Genomic DNA, 16,282 nt, shown 5'->3' with positions numbered 1-16,282 from the left:
TGAACAGAATTACTGGGTTGTTTGGGAGCGACATTTTGGAGACCGAACTTCAATCATCGTGATAACTTTGTATATGTCATTCCTATTTATGAATTATGAGCCACACAATCCTTATGTTGGCAGGCAAACATGTACACATGTTCTAAGAGTGGATATCTTGATTAAGGGATACGAGGTCTTGCTAGACTTGTATTAGATAGTGATTATCAGTCCGCTGGAAAGGCCCGTGGCTTGTATATTTTTCTTTAGAATGTCCTTCATTACCAATTTGTCGGTCATGTGACAAATGATAATACATGCAGATTCTCCTTTTGAGGTGGTGAACGTTCGTCCTTAAAGCTATTTTTCTCAAATATATTTGGAGTTTTTGGTGAGATGTGGTGAGGGTACCTGCTACCTACCAGAGTCTGTGTAGGGCGCTCCAGCTGAAAATGTCATTCTCCAATTAGTACAAAGGGACCATTCTTTACTAACATAGGTTCCTATGGTTGCTTCAAGCTCCTGGACATTCACGGAGGCCGTTGAAGCCGTGGCTGAATCGGTCCCCTTTGCATGAACATATGTATTGAACGTTCCGCCTTCTATTTTAATAAAGACGTCTAAATAGGGAAGGGAATCGTTCCAATTTATTTTTGATACACAAAACCTGATATTTACTCAAATAGGTGGCACAATTTCGGCAGTTACTGCTCGCCTTCTTTAGTGATAAATATAGATAAATAAATATATGAATAAAATCAAATAGATAATTAAGTAATCGATAAACGGAACCGACATAACGGCAATATGTGTATGGCTTGAAATTGTTAAAAGAAAAAAAAGTATCTTCTCTCCGGTTCCATGAAAAAATGCAAATAGTATGTCCAGAGAGTGGAATACCCAATACCTCTCTTCAACAATGAAATTATCACAAAAATTGAATGCCCTTTCCAGAAGGGTGCCTCCAAACAACTCAATGACTCAACTGTATCTTAACTACAATAAGCGAACATGAAGATCCTACCAACATCTGATGCACTCTTCATTATCAAAAGATGTCTTGATATCAACTCGCAAACCAATGACCTACTTGTCCTCCCGAGCCCTGAGCCCATATTAAGATATCGGAAGCCTTTCTCTACTGACGGTATTCTTCATGCGAAGCGCCATACCAGCCGACAACTCTAAATGTAAACCTCCTGACGGTAAATCCTTTCCTAAGTTGCACCATATCCTGCGGCACACCAGAAATAACGACTCCATTTTCTTCGTGTCCTTTTCTATATTTTTTCTTAATTTCAGCTCCTTTCCTAATTACACATGACTTGAAAATACTCCTTGATAGAGTAACATGTTTTTGATGTACTCTTACTTTGAACTAATTATATATTTATAATCATGGGTTTTGTCCAGTTTCACATTAACTTTCCGCATAACAGCGGGCTATAGCGAGGAATATATATATATATTTTTAAATTTCTAATTGTGAAACTGCCGTCATTTTTAGCACTACTTGTTTGAAGTAACATGTAAATATATAGATATATCGTTTTTAAAGAGCTATTATGTCATGTCAACAACTGTTCTAAATACCTTTATAGACTTAATACATCAGATAAAGGAAAAGGAAGGAATTAGTATATGATTATTACAAATATCTTAGGAGCATACTCGTTTATAAACGTGAAAGCCGACTGTGTATATTGACCCCATTACTAGTCCTATTTTATTTCTATTAAAAAGAAGTACACAAAGAAGTAAATGTTTATTTAGTGTATGCCGAGACAGCCGCCCTTGCACCGTCATAGCCGGAGCAAAGACTCTTCCTGAGCTAGAATCAGTGCTATTCAAAGGTGTTCCATTAGTTGTGTAGAGACCCCCATTTTATAATATAGATAATTTTACTAAACATTCTACCAACTTGATACAATGGTGAATTTAATGGTGGTATCGACTATTTTACAGTATAGTAAATTATTGTGACATCAAAAACTATACTCATACAACGTGTGCATGTAATGCGATCAAATTGTGAACTGTGATTTGAGGATTTTATTAACTACTAAAAATATGTGACCTGCACGGTGATTTGTGTGTGAGTCTCATTTCACAAGTACATACATAAACTAAAGCCTTTTACCCTCTTACAAGGGAGGTAGCCAAAAAAACGAAGGCATAAAAAACACTCTCACTCAATCCATCCCCAACATATTCCACTCCCCTCCCCCCCTCTTCCCTCCCTCTTATCTTGGCACCTTCTGGATGACGGGTCATCCCTGCATCTTACCCACCGCCCTGGGTCAGAAGTAGTGTCGCAATTATGAAGGTGAATAAGGGATTACAAATAATTTCCCTGCGTACCTATTTTTGAGAGCGACATATGCAGTGGATTGCGTGAAATTCCTCTCTGCTAGGGAACATTCACTTCTGCCTGGAATAGAGCTCTATGTTTAGTTTGTTCCATATCTTTTCGTCTTCGTAAGTCCTTGCTTTAACTTATGTGTTTTTCTCTTTGTCGTAGATTTACCAGTCTGCCTCTTTTCTACAATCACTTTAATGGACAATGGTAATCATGACGGTTGCATACTTGCCATACGTTGTACTGTAAAATAAGAGGTAGCTGTAATTACCACCGCCATACGGTTGTTGCTGATACCTTTAGACCAGCGTTTCCCAACCCTGGGGATGCTGAAACCAATTCTTGCTGAGAGGCAATGCATCCATACACTTGCCTTTATCCTTCTAGCAATAAGATATTAGTTAGTGCTGGACTGCCCTTAGGGTCGGAAATTGTTGGGAAATTCTGCTTTAAAGTAAACTGTTGTGGTTCCAACTTCTCTCCATAAGTTGGTGAGATCTGTATTTATATACAAAGGGGAAAGCATGTTTTTCCTAATCTACCCACAAGTACAATGCATGACAATCGTACAATGTTATTCGCACGTATGTACACCACCACTTGGTGACCCCACCGAGCAAACGAAAAGAAGAAATGTCAGGTAAAACAAAACCAACCCATATATAACACAGTCCACACACAGTACAGGCTAATTACAAAAGTGTGGAAAGGAATGATGACATTAGCACACCCATATACACAAACATAATATACATAAGTGCATAAGGACAATACATAGGAATATACACAAATCAAGAATATATATGAAAATAAGAACTGTATACAAGTACGAGAAATACACAAAAGAACTGTATACAAGTACGAGAAATACACAAAAGACCTGTATACAAGTACAAGAAATACACAAAAGAACTATATTCAAGTACAAGAAACACACAAAGGAACCGTATACAAGTACAAAAAATACACAAAAGAACTGTATACAAACACAAGAAATACACATAATACAAATCAATACACTCACACATAAACAAGATATATACATTATGCAAACAATAGACTTAATAGAGAAACAAGATACAAAGTACAGGTCAAGACAAGCATGAATGATGACATAAGCAATGCACAAATACAATTAAACAATATATTACTAATAATTCAGCAAATTGTCATAAAGGTGGTGTATACAATATTCCTTGCAAAACGTGTCACCAATTCTATATTGGTCAAACTGGAAAGGAGCTATCGGTTATTATGAGTGAACTTGAGTGAACGACCGAGGATGAGATGGATGGATGGGGTGAAGGGGGCGATGAGTAAGAGGGGAATGTCTGTTGAACAAGGAAGGAAGAAGGTAGGAGGTAGGGATGAGTGGAGAATGACTGTGTATAGATGATACTTTTGTGAAAGAAAGGGGGGATGGGGGTTAGGGGATGTTTATGTATGAATTATATATTGACGCAACCCAAAGGTATTTCTCCCCGTCTTCTCTTTTTCTGCATGAAGGGACGGAGAGGGGGGTTATGAATTAAGTGAAGCGACCTTATTATGGGTGTATTGTGTCCTGCTGCACTGTGTTTGACCCAGGGTAGTTGCCGGATGACCCGTCATCCATGAGGAGTTAATATGGGAGGGGTGGAGGTGGTGATGAAAGGGACCAATTTAGTGAACCTCTGAAAAAATATAAAATCAAATCCACATACCTAGATGAACTAGCAGCTAAAAACCCCAAATTGAGTTTTACCTGTAGCATTGGAGGACGACAAACCAGCAAAAGCAATACCACTTATACAACAAAATCTGAATATGATTCCGTGCCCACATAAAGTGGCACCCACACCACAACTAATGAAACTTTTCATCATTAACACATCGCTCTCATTTGGAGCAACATTGTTATTGAAATTAATAAGCAAGTAAACAAAATGCACGCACACACATCCATGTGTGTGTGTGTGTGTGTTTCTTTGTAGTTATAGAATTCCTTTTTTTTGTCTCATTATACAATTTTTTTTTTTTTTTAAACGGAATCCCTACGACGATGAGTCTTCTGCTGCCAATGGATATAGTGTAAATCCTTTTAGGTCAGAGGATGATCCAATAATGGTTGAGTGACTATATAAGCTACTAACTCTGATGGCTTTTTAAGTCATTCCCAAACAGATCTCGACCCGTCAAGACCATTTCAACTTCAGAGTCTCATTCGAACAAAACGACAAAGGTATTTCCCGAAACAGGTTTCATGGTCGAGGTTTTGGACGACGCTTCTTTGTGTGCCCCCGTAGACTTACATCTCGTTCTGGAACTACGTCGGTTACCATTTGCTGTGTCCTGGTACGGCTGTCTAGGCAAAGGGTTAAGGTATTCCCCCCCCCCCCCCCCCCGGAAACGTAAGCCCCCCCCCCTGCATAAATACTTTTCTACTTTTCTTTTCTTCTACTGGATCTGTATCTTCTGTGTTGTTGGTCTGCTCACGGTGTCACCGAGTTACAACAACGGAAACCGATCGTCCTCATTGTCTTCCAGTAGATATCTCCCTGTCCAAATATTCTGTGTACATGTGCGTGTGCAGCCAGCACTGAGAATTCTTTGAATGTATGTGTGTGGATCTATGTGAGGCGCCCCGATAGTATGAATGTGTGTGGTCTTTTGTAATGCCTAACTTGTGCTGGTATGGCTTGAATGTTGTATGATGACCGATGAACACAGCCAAATCTACCGAAATGTGCTTTATCTGTTGTGTTTAGCTGAGCCTTGTGATTGTTACGTGGTGAATGATTGCTTTGGATTTCGTTTGTCTCTATATCATCTAGAAGTGTCTGTGAATATTGTGTCTATGTTTGTTCATGCAGATCTGCTTGGACCGATGTATTAGTTGTATGTATCGCGTTGTAGTAATGCTCTGGACTGATATGTATGAGTGTTATTGGGTATTTCTCGATGCAGTTTGTATGATAGTCCCTGTGTGTTTTATTGGCCATAAGCTATGTATTGCTTATGCGTAGTCTGTGTGCATCCGATGATTGTTCATATTGCCTTGTTTTGTGTGAGTTGTAGTTTATGATGTATTTCTTAAATGTTTTCTGAGTTGTACCTTTGTTTCAGATATCATAAGGATGAATCCTTCCGCTACTCTTATCAACGGCACCGGCCCACGTGCCATGGCTTATGGGGCCCATGACTTCTCGTTTGGATACCCCGAGGGGGTCACCGTGGTGGACATCGTGCCGGACACGATACGACACCTGATCCACGATCACTGGAGCAACTATCCTCCAGTCAATCCCATGTGGCACTACCTCCTCGGCGTGATCTTTGTGTTTCTCTTCATATGTTCCTGTTCAGGTGAGTATTAAATCTAAGCAATTTCTGTTGTATGATTTTGTTTCATTTAAATAGATTTATGTACTGTCATGGTTTCTATCGGTTTGAGAAGTATTTGAATGTGCGTTTCTCTTTCGCTCTCAGGAAACGGTTTGGTGATGTATCTAGTCATGAAAAACAAGAATCTGAGGACTCCCGCCAACATGCTCGTCTTCAACCTGGCCTTCAGTGACTTCTGCATGCAAATCACTCAGTACCCACCTTACGTTTACAACTGTTTCAATGGCGGAGTATGGATGTTCTCTGCGTTCTTCTGTGAGGTGTACGCATGTCTAGGTGAGTTCTTCATCGCCCATCTAGAAAAAAATCCAACGAAATATGTGGGAGACAAAGAACAGTATTATCTTGTCCCAGTGTTTGCCATTTTTGCACACACCTAAACATATGTAAAAACAAAGATATGTGCATGCGCATGGGTACTAACATACATATAAAAATAGACATACATCTGTTCATCAGACATCATTTGTTCCGAAATCCGATGGAGCGACACATGAGAGGGCAAGCAATCGGTTGCACCTTCACATAGTTTGACAACAATCTAGATATTTCCTCCTACTGGTATTTTTTTTTTGTCAGAATTGAAAGACTCAAAACTTTTCTCTCATAACTTACACGATTCAATTATTTCTTCAGGAGCCATCTTCGGTCTGTGTTCTCTGTGGACGCTGGCCTTTGTTTCCTTCGACCGTTACAACGTCATTGTCAATGGAGTGTCTTCTGCTCCCCTCACCAAGGGAAGGGCCTTCCTCTACATCCTCTTTTGCTGGGCTTACTCCATCGGTTGGTCCATTCCCCCCTTCCTCGGCTGGGGAGCTTACATTCCCGAGGGTGAGTGTGACGAATTATTCATGTCCGCAAGAAATAACAGTGAAACTTTTCCACCACATCTAATTTTTTTGTCCCATGTTGTAACGAGGTTTCTAAAATATATTCAGAACCTGACATTAAATATCACAATGTATTTCAATACCTGACAAAATAGATGGTTTTACTACAGAAATCACAATCTACTCAAACATAAAAAACAGACGTATACTAAGGGGGAGCATTTTCACTTGACCACATTTCAAAACCCATCATAACTGTTATCCCTAAGGGAAAAAAAGCTTTCACTGATATAATTGAGACCTTTGGCAACGTTAATGCAGGTTTCAAGTCTTATATAATATCAAGTGAACATATTTGGAAAACACCTTTTTCAGACCATTTTCTAAAATTCAAAACAGCCATGACGAGGGGTTTAGTATAAATGACACGGTCCGTCTAAATAAGTAGTCCATGTAGTTTTCACTTATCAGTACTCAGATAAGATAGTCCACAAAGAGTTAAAAAGAAATCAAGTGAGGAAGACGTTTATCACTGCATTCATTGAAAGCTCGAACGTAATAAGAGTTTCTCTTCGTACAGGTATCCTGGACTCGTGCTCTTATGACTACCTGTCTCGTGACGTCAACCGTCTCTCGTACGGTCTCTGCATCTTCGTCTTCGACTACATCGTGCCTCTCCTCATCATCGTCTTGGCTTATGTCTTCATCGTGAAGGCCATCTTTGCCCACGAGAAGGCCATGAGGGAACAAGCCAAGAAGATGAATGTGACCAACCTCCGATCCAACGCAGTGAGTTTCGATTGTTCTCTGTTAAATATAGATGAATTCTACATTAACGGGGTAAATACTTAATAACACTTTAACCTCGCCCAGACGGGAGCATTATAACGATCAAGGGTTAATGGCTTCAAAGAATGTTATCAGTTCTTCTTCAAGAGGCTGCTTCAGCGTCAATTTTCCAGTCCTTTGCATTCTCTTATAGAAGTAGGCTATTTCGAATGGCGATTACAAGAGGTTCAAATTGTTGCAGTATACACTCCCTGTTTCCGTTAAAATCTATCCATTATACCATACGATGGTCTAGCATTTGTTGATATAGCAGCATGTTATTGTAAGATGATGACCTGATCTATCAACTTTGTTACGTGACAGGACTCTAATGCTCAGTCGGCTGAGGTCCGCATCGCAAAGGTTGCAATGACTAATGTTGCCCTCTGGATTATTTGCTGGACACCTTATGCTATAGTCACTCTTCAGGTAACGCCGTTTATATGATATCGTCTCTTGTTGTTTATTGAAAGCTTTGCACATCCATAGTAATATGTACATAAGTGTAATCTCGTATAAAACTATTTGCAATAGGGTCTGGCCTTCGACCAGTCAAGCATCACGCCTCTGGTGTCCATGCTTCCCGCTCTGCTGGCCAAGAGTGCTGCTGTCTACAACCCAATGATCTACGCCATCAACCACCCCAAGTTCAGACTGGTAAGCTTTCTCTGTCTCTTTCCTCCTCCCCCCCTTCTCTCTCTCTCTCTCTTCCTCTTTCTATGCCTTATCGTTTTATTTCGTTTCACGCATGTCTTTGAAGATTGACGACGAACAGTTACAGTAACATCGGTAGACAGAGATAAGTTGTGATAGCCTTTCTAACCCTTTCTTCGCCACCCTTGCAGGCTCTTCAGAAGACTGTTCCATGGTTCTGTATCCACGAGCCCGAGGATAAGAATTCTGATTCGAAGTCGAATGCCACCGCGGTGGAGGGAAAGGACAGCTCCTAGGCAGGATATCACCTGATGAATGCGTTATAAGATCTTGCAAAGACTTATCGAAATAACATACGGAAAAACTTTCTATGAATCCCTTTCCTTGGAAAAATGAAAAAAAAAGCAAATCATCCAAAAAAAAAAAAAAAAGCATTTTATTAAATAAAAAATGGATCCAAGTACACATAAGTTTTAATTACCCTCACATAATAATTGTGTTTTTTTATGATGCGTTTTTCACATCCAAAAATGACTGACCTCATAATTTGGCTTATAAAGCACTAGCACTTAGGTACATGATATGAATATATGCCTTTTGCGGACTTCAGTAGTCACAAGTAGTTATGCACACACACACACACACACACACACACACACACACACACACACACACACACACACACACACACACACACACACACACACACACACACACACACACACACACACACACACACACACACACACACACACACACACGCGCGCGCGCATATATATATTGCAGTATTTCACAAATGACACGTGAATATAATTTGCAGAAAAAAACACTGGTAAATAAGAAACGTAGTCCGAACGTTTTCGTCTATTTAAGACATCATCAAGGGAATACAGTAAGGGAGATACAGAGACAGTATATATAAGTAAAAATCACGTGGAAACCACTGTTGGAGTATTTCGATTACAGTTTGTAATCGAAATATATAGATTCTCCGTCTCCAGTCTTTTTTACTCCAACAGTGGTTTTCACGTGATTGACGAATGTGTGATTATATTTTTCACCTGTAATAAGTAAAAATATTGTAAGGAACATGGAAAGATGAATCACACAAGCCTGAGAAAATTACCCACAGTCCTCAGGTCACAGATGGACCAAATGTCCGGGCAGGATAACATCCAACAATTTTCTTTGAAATGAAATTATCAAGCCTGTACATACCTAAGCTTAGATTGATATTTTGATCAAAAGTTTGTTTAATGTGGCTTGATTCAATGATGTTCCTTTCAGTAAAGGAATTACAAGAGGTTATTTTACTGATATTTTTCCAGTCAATTATATGATTCTGGTCCCTCACATGAACAAAAATACCACTAGATATTTGACCACTTCTCACACTGTATTTGTGTTGATTAATTCTTGTTTGTATATCTATGCCAATTTTTCCGATGTGATTTTTTTGGCACTGCAGGCAAGGAATGGATTACACGCAACCATCAGTGTTATGTGGAGAATTTTTGATTTATTAGAATTATTGTATTAATTGGTTGCATTTCCATATGGCCATTTTGTAAGAGAACCATGTTGTTGTGTATGTTTCCCGCCAAGCCAGCCTGCATCCCCGCAATTCAGTTTTTATTACACCTTCAAAGTGTGCGCACGTTTTTATTGTAGTTTTTTAAATATAAAATAAATACACTGTTTTCCTTGTAATATACTTTCATTAGCCACCCGCATACAAACCTGCTCCCCCTTTTATCTGTATACATATATATATATATATATATATATGTATGTATATATATATATACATATATATATATATATATATGTAAATATATATATCTATATCTTTATGTGCATATATATGTATATATATATATATCGTTGTACAATTCCAGTAAGTTAGTCACGCAAGAGGGTTTCCGTCTGAAACCATGCTGGCTATCATTTATCAAACAGTTTCTTACTAAATGATGTTCGATAGCATCTCTGATGATAGTTTCCATCAATTTTCTTACGATGGAAGTCAAACTTATAGGCTTGTAGTTATTTGGATTTTTTTTGTCACCTTTTTTGAATAAGGAAGTAACGTTAGCTAGTTTCCAGTCTCTTGGGACATCTCCGGATATAACGGATTCCTTGAAAGTCATTTCTAAAAGAACAACATTCTCATTTTTCATTTCCTCTAAGATTCTTGGATGCCAACCGTCAGGCCCTGGTGTTTTATTAACTTTGAGTTTATCTATACACCTTTTAATTTTTTCCTTTGTTATATATACGGGATAGGAGGAAAGCTTCTAGGAGCTGTCAAGAGTTTTTACGAGAATAGTAGAGCATGTTTCAGGATAAGAAATGGAGAGAGTGAGTGGTTCGAGTTAAAGGTGGGACTTCGTCAGGAATGCGTTATGTCGCCCTGGCTGTTCAACTTGTACATGGATGGGGTGGTGCGAGAGGTAAATGCAAGGGTGGTGGGTCAGGGATTGGAGATGGTTAAATAAAATGGAGAAAAGTGGGAGGTGAGCCAGCTGTTGTTTGCGGACGACACTGCGCTTGTGGCAGGATCGGAGGAGGGATTGAGGAAGTTGGTGACAGAGTTTGGGAGAGTTTGAAAGAAGAAAGCTGAAGATAAATGTGGGTAAAATAAGGTGATGAGATGTACAAGGGGTGTAAGTGGCAGTAGACTGGAATTGAGCATTAAGGGAGAGCGACTGGAGGAAGTGGATAGTTTTAGATACTTGTGTGCAAATGTGGCAGGAAAAGGTGGAGTGGAGGTGGAGGTAGAATGTAGATTGAGAGAAGCGAGTATATGCCTTGGTGGATTAAAAAGTGTAATGAGGAATAGACATTTGGGAATGGATGCTAAGAGGAGACTGTATGAAGGAGTGATTGTTCCAACACCGCTGTACGGGACAGAAACATGGAACATAAGAGAGGAAGAGAGAAGGAGTTTGAATGTGTTTGAGATGAGGTGTCTGAGAAGTATGATGGGGGTTACTAGGCTAGATAGCGTGAGAAATGAGGAGGTGAGGAGGAGAACAGGGGTGGAAAGGGAGTTGGGAGATAGGGTTGATGAAAGAGTATTAGGATGGTTTGGACACATGGAAAGAATGAGTGAAGAAAGACTAGTAAAAAAGGTATGGAAGGCAGATGTGGAGGGAGTGAACATGAGGGGACGTCGTAGGATGAGATGGGTGGATGGGGTGAATGGAGCTTTGGGGAAGAGGGGAATGTCTGTTGAGGAAGGACGGGAGAGGACAGATGACAGGGGTGAATGGAGAATGGTTGTATATGACTGATGTGATACATGAGGTGGAATGGGCGCGGGGATGGGGGGTGAGGTAATATGTGTGAGCAAAATTTGATGCAGCCCAAAGGGATTTCCCCCCGTCTTCTCCTTTTATGCATAGGGGGACGGAGAGGAGGGGTCGCCGATATAATGAAGCGGCCTTGTTGTGGATATGCTGTGACTTGCGACACTGCCTCTGACCCAGGGCAGTGGACAAGGTGCAGGGATGACCCGTCATCCAGGAGGTGCTAAGATGGGAGGGAGGGTGGAGGGGAGTGGAGTGTATTTAGGGATGGAATGGGTGGGAATGTTTTTATGCCTTTTCCTTTTTGGCTACCTCCCTTGCAAGGGGGAAAAAGTGTTGGTATATGTATGTATGTATGTATATTTACGGTAATGAGTAAGTTTACCCTAGACTTTTCACAGGTTTCAGTTTGGAGTTCACTTTGAGGTGTTTCGTTACGGATACTGAGCTAAAATAATGGTTTAAAATATCACACATTCCTTCATTTGAATATTCAAGTTGACCGTCAGCAGATAATAGTGAACCAATGTGATTCCTAACAAGCTTTTTATCTAACTATCTAACTTTTATCTAACTATCTAACTTTTTATGTAACTATAGAATTCTTTGGGATTCTCTTTGGATTTATCAGCGATATTCATTTCGGATTGTCGTTTTCGTTTTTTATTGTCTTTTTTTAAATCTCTCTGTATTGATACATACTTTTTTCAGTTTCTTTGTCAAGCCATTTTGGGCGAGCATGATTTGGGGGACGTCTGTCTTTAAAAGTAATGTAAGTATGAATCATCTTAGTGAAAATATTTTGAAATATTCCCCATATATGATCTACAGGTCTTTCGCTTAATTTTGCCTCCCAATCTATAAGCTGAAGCTCCTGACGTAGTCCTATGAACTGAGCTTTACTGAAATCGGGTACTTAGAAACACAAGTAAAATGTCTTAGTAGGTTCAATCTAACTAAATTGTGATCGCTCTTTGCAACAGTTTCACTGACTTCTACATCGGTTATCATGCTTTCGCGGCTAGTGATTAATAGATCGAGTAAGTTTCCATGTCTTGTGGGCTCCTCTTTTACATGCTGAACTAAGTAATTGTCACCGAGAAAATCAATCTAGCGACTACCTATATTGTTGAATGTGATGGTTAATTCTACATTAAGAAACTTCTTTTTTTTTTCTCTCTTCTTATTTTAAAACGTGGCAATAACGCCTCTGTAAATGACCATTCTTGATATTAATAAGTTAAGTTTTCCCAAATCCCAGGAATTCTGCTCTCTAGGACCTTCGTCAATGGGGGTTAGCCTTAGTTTGAAGGGCACGCAATCTAAGGAGTAAGGTAGTTACTATTAGGGTAGGTAATGGTTTCACACAGTGTGGGAGTATGAGTTAATTAGGAGAAGCCAAAGCTCTTCTCAGATTAAGAGAAGTCACCTCACATTTGGCAGCGCTTGCAAGTCTTGCTTCTTTGTTAATCTCACAGTATTGCTTATTTGTCCTTCTGCTTAATTTTATAACCTCAAAAAACATACAGGACTTCTTCCTCGTGTAAATATAGATCTCGGCATCTAAAACAAGAACAGATGTGTTTGCCTTTAGATCTGGAGGTATTTGAGGGATGAATTTTTATCCTTCTAGCTCTAATTATATATTTCCATTAAACAGTTTGTACATCTCAGCCTCGCTGGTAATGATTATGATTAAAGCATCGAGAATATAAACAATTCGGGTTACAAAGATGCCAATGAAGGCGAGAATTTCTAGGATATTCAACCTCTAATCTCGATCATTAACGTTTTCCGCTTTTTATCCTCATTTTCGTGACTGTTACACTTCAGTGGAGTATCTAATAGAAATTCATCAAGTATCCGATTATGTGTCACATTTTTGTTTGGTATAATCTGTTTAGCCAGTTCAATTGTATGGGCCACGGGTGAACGAGCCAGTCAAGTAATCTGCCTACAGCCGTCCTGTTAACAACCATCGTATTTCTCTCAGAACCAACGCCTCAAAAGGTCCTGCCTATTTCTTGTCGAATTTATTAAGTAATGTCGAGTTAATGACTAATTTGCCAAATTGACTGCCTGCATTTAGCTGTCCTAGGAAGAAGTATTCCTATAAGCTGTATAATGAGGTGGAATTCAAACAAAACATTGTCAAATTGGGAAAAGTTTTAATGATGAAATTTCCTAAAATGGAGCCGTTGATGCTGATGTGTATGATACCGTGACATATCTTGGACTCTTCGTTAGGAAAGTCTTGAAGATGTTCATGGAATGGTGCGCCACGGAAAGGAGGCCGCCATTGGACGAAACAAAGACATTGCGCTCAAGAGGAAAACTAGGTAATCTGTTTGAAAGTTGATCTTAGGATATCTCTCTTTGGTTAAGAGTATGTAAAAATCTTAAACGCTTCATGTCCACTTCTCGGTATGAAACTGAAGTATTCTCCTGTTGTTGGTTCCTGGTGAGTGCTATGCAGTTGTGAACAGAATTACTGGGTTGTTTGGGAGCGACATTTTGGAGACCGAACTTCAATCATCGTGATAACTTTGTATATGTCATTCCTATTTATGAATTATGAGCCACACAATCCTTATGTTGGCAGGCAAACATGTACACATGTTCTAAGAGTGGATATCTTGATTAAGGGATACGAGGTCTTGCTAGACTTGTATTAAATAGTGATTACCAGTCTGCTGGAAAGGCCCGAGGCTTGTATATTTTTCTTTGGAATGTCCTTCATTACCAATTTGTCGGTCATGTGACAAATGATAACACATGCAGATTCTCCTTTAGAGGTGGAAGATGTTCGTCCTTAAAGCTATTTTTCTAAAATATATTCGGAGTTTTTGGTGAGATGTGGTATGAGTACCTGCTACCTACCAGAGTCTGTGTAGGGCGCTCCAGCTGAAAATGTCATTCTCCAATTAGTACAAAGGGACCATTCTTTACTAACATAGGTTCCTATGGTTGCTTCAAGCTCCTGGACATTCACGGAGGCCGTTGAAGCCGTGGCTGAATCGGTGCCCTTTGCATGAACATATGTATTGAACGTTCCATCTTCTGTTTTAATAAAGACGTCTAAATAGGGAAGGGAATCGTTGCGATTCATGAACGATACACAAACCTGATGTTTACTCAAATAGGTGGCACAGTTTCAGTAGTTACTTCTCGCCTTCTTTAGTGATAAATATAGATAAATAAATATATGAATAAAATCAAATAGATAATTAAGTAATCGATAAACGGAACCGACATAACGGCAATATGTGTATGGCTTGAAATTGTTAAAAGAAAAAAAAGTATCTTCTCTCCGGCTTCCATGAAAAAAATGCAAATAGTATGTCCAGAGAGTGGAATACCCAATACCTCTCTTCAACTATGAAATTATCACAAAAATTGAATGCCATTTCCAGAAGGGTGCCTCTAAACAACTCAATGACTCTGTCCTCAACTAAACCTTAACCACAATAAGCGAACATAAAGATCCTACCAACATCTGATGCACTCTTCGATATCAAAAGAAGACTTAATATCAACTCGCAAACCAATGACCTACTTGTCCTCCCGAGCCCTGAGCCCATATTAAGATATCGGAAGCCTTTCTCTACTGACGGTATTCTTCATGCGAAGCGCCATACCAGCCGACAACTCTAAAGGTAAAACTCCTGACGGTAAATCCTTTCCTAAGTTGCACCATATCCTGCGGCACACCAGAAATAACGACTCCATTTTCTTCGTGTCCTTTTCTATATTTTTTCTTCATTTCAGCTCCTTTCTTAATTACGCATGACTTGAAAATACTCCTTGATAGAGTAACATGTTTTTGATGTACTCTTACTTTGAACTAATTATATATCTATAATCATGGGTTTTGTCCAGTTTCACATTAACTTTCCGCATAACAGCGGGCTATAGCGAGGAATATATATATATATATTTTTAAATTTCTAATTGTGAAACTGCCGTCATTTTTAGCACTACTTGTTTGAAGTAACATGTAAATATATAGATATATCGTTTTTAAAGAGGTTTGCTGAGAAGCAATGCATCCATACACTTGCCTTTATCCTTCTAGCAATAAGATATTAGTTAGTGCTGGACTGCCCTTAGGGTCGGAAATTGTTGGGAAATTCTGATTTAAAGTAAACTGTTGTGGTTCCAACTTCTCTCCATAAGTTGGTGAGATCTGTATTTATATACAAAGGGGAAAGCATGTTTTTCCTAATCTACCCACAAGTACAATGCATGACAATCGTACAATGTTATTCGCACGTATGTACACCACAACATTGCTCGGCCACCACCACTTGGTGACCCCACCGAAGAAACGAAGATAAGAAATGACCAGGCAAGACAAAGGCAAACCATATACAACACAATCCACACACATTACAGGCTAATTACAAAACTGTGCAAAAGAATAATGACATTAGCACACCCATATCCATAAACATAACATACATAAGTGGATAAGGACAATACATAGGAATATACACACATCAAGAATATATATGAAAATAAGAACTGTATACAAGTACGAGAAATACACAAAAGAACTGTATACAAGCACAAGAAATACACAAAAGAATTGTATGCAAGCACAACAAAATACAAGAAAGAATTGTATACAAGCACAAGAAATACACAAAAGAACTGTATACAAACACAAGAAATACACATAATACAAATCAATACACTCACACATAAACAAGATATATACATTATGCAAACAATAGACTTAATAGAGAAACAAGATACAAAGTACAGGTCAAGACAAGGATGAATGATGACATAAGCAATGCACAAATACAATTAAACAATATATTACTAATAATTCAGCAAATTGTCATAAAGGTGGTGTATACAATATTCCTTGCAAAACGTGTCACCAATTCTATATTGGTCAAACTGGAAAGGAGCTATCGGTTATTATGAGT

At 39.0% G+C, this 16,282-nt stretch overlaps 1 protein-coding gene across 1 annotated transcript; it reads left to right on the top strand.

The window, feature by feature from the left end:
- Nucleotides 1–5,454: 5,454 nt before the first annotated feature.
- On the top strand, nt 5,455–8,330 carry LOC143018798 (compound eye opsin BCRH1-like). Its single transcript, XM_076174377.1, has 7 exons — nt 5,455–5,683; nt 5,807–5,998; nt 6,359–6,553; nt 7,133–7,341; nt 7,705–7,809; nt 7,915–8,037; nt 8,226–8,330. The coding sequence occupies exons 1-7, from the start codon at nt 5,455–5,457 to the stop codon at nt 8,328–8,330; spliced, it is 1,158 nt and encodes a 385-aa protein (XP_076030492.1).
- Nucleotides 8,331–16,282: the final 7,952 nt, after the last annotated feature.

The sequence above is a fragment of the Oratosquilla oratoria genome, chromosome 35, assembly GCF_046742065.1.
Source record: "Oratosquilla oratoria isolate Oo_2021 chromosome 35, ASM4674206v1, whole genome shotgun sequence".
Classification (NCBI taxonomy): Eukaryota; Metazoa; Arthropoda; class Malacostraca; order Stomatopoda; family Squillidae; genus Oratosquilla; species Oratosquilla oratoria.
The sequence above is the reverse complement of the archived record's forward strand: the minus strand, read 5'-3'. Positions and strand labels throughout refer to the sequence as shown.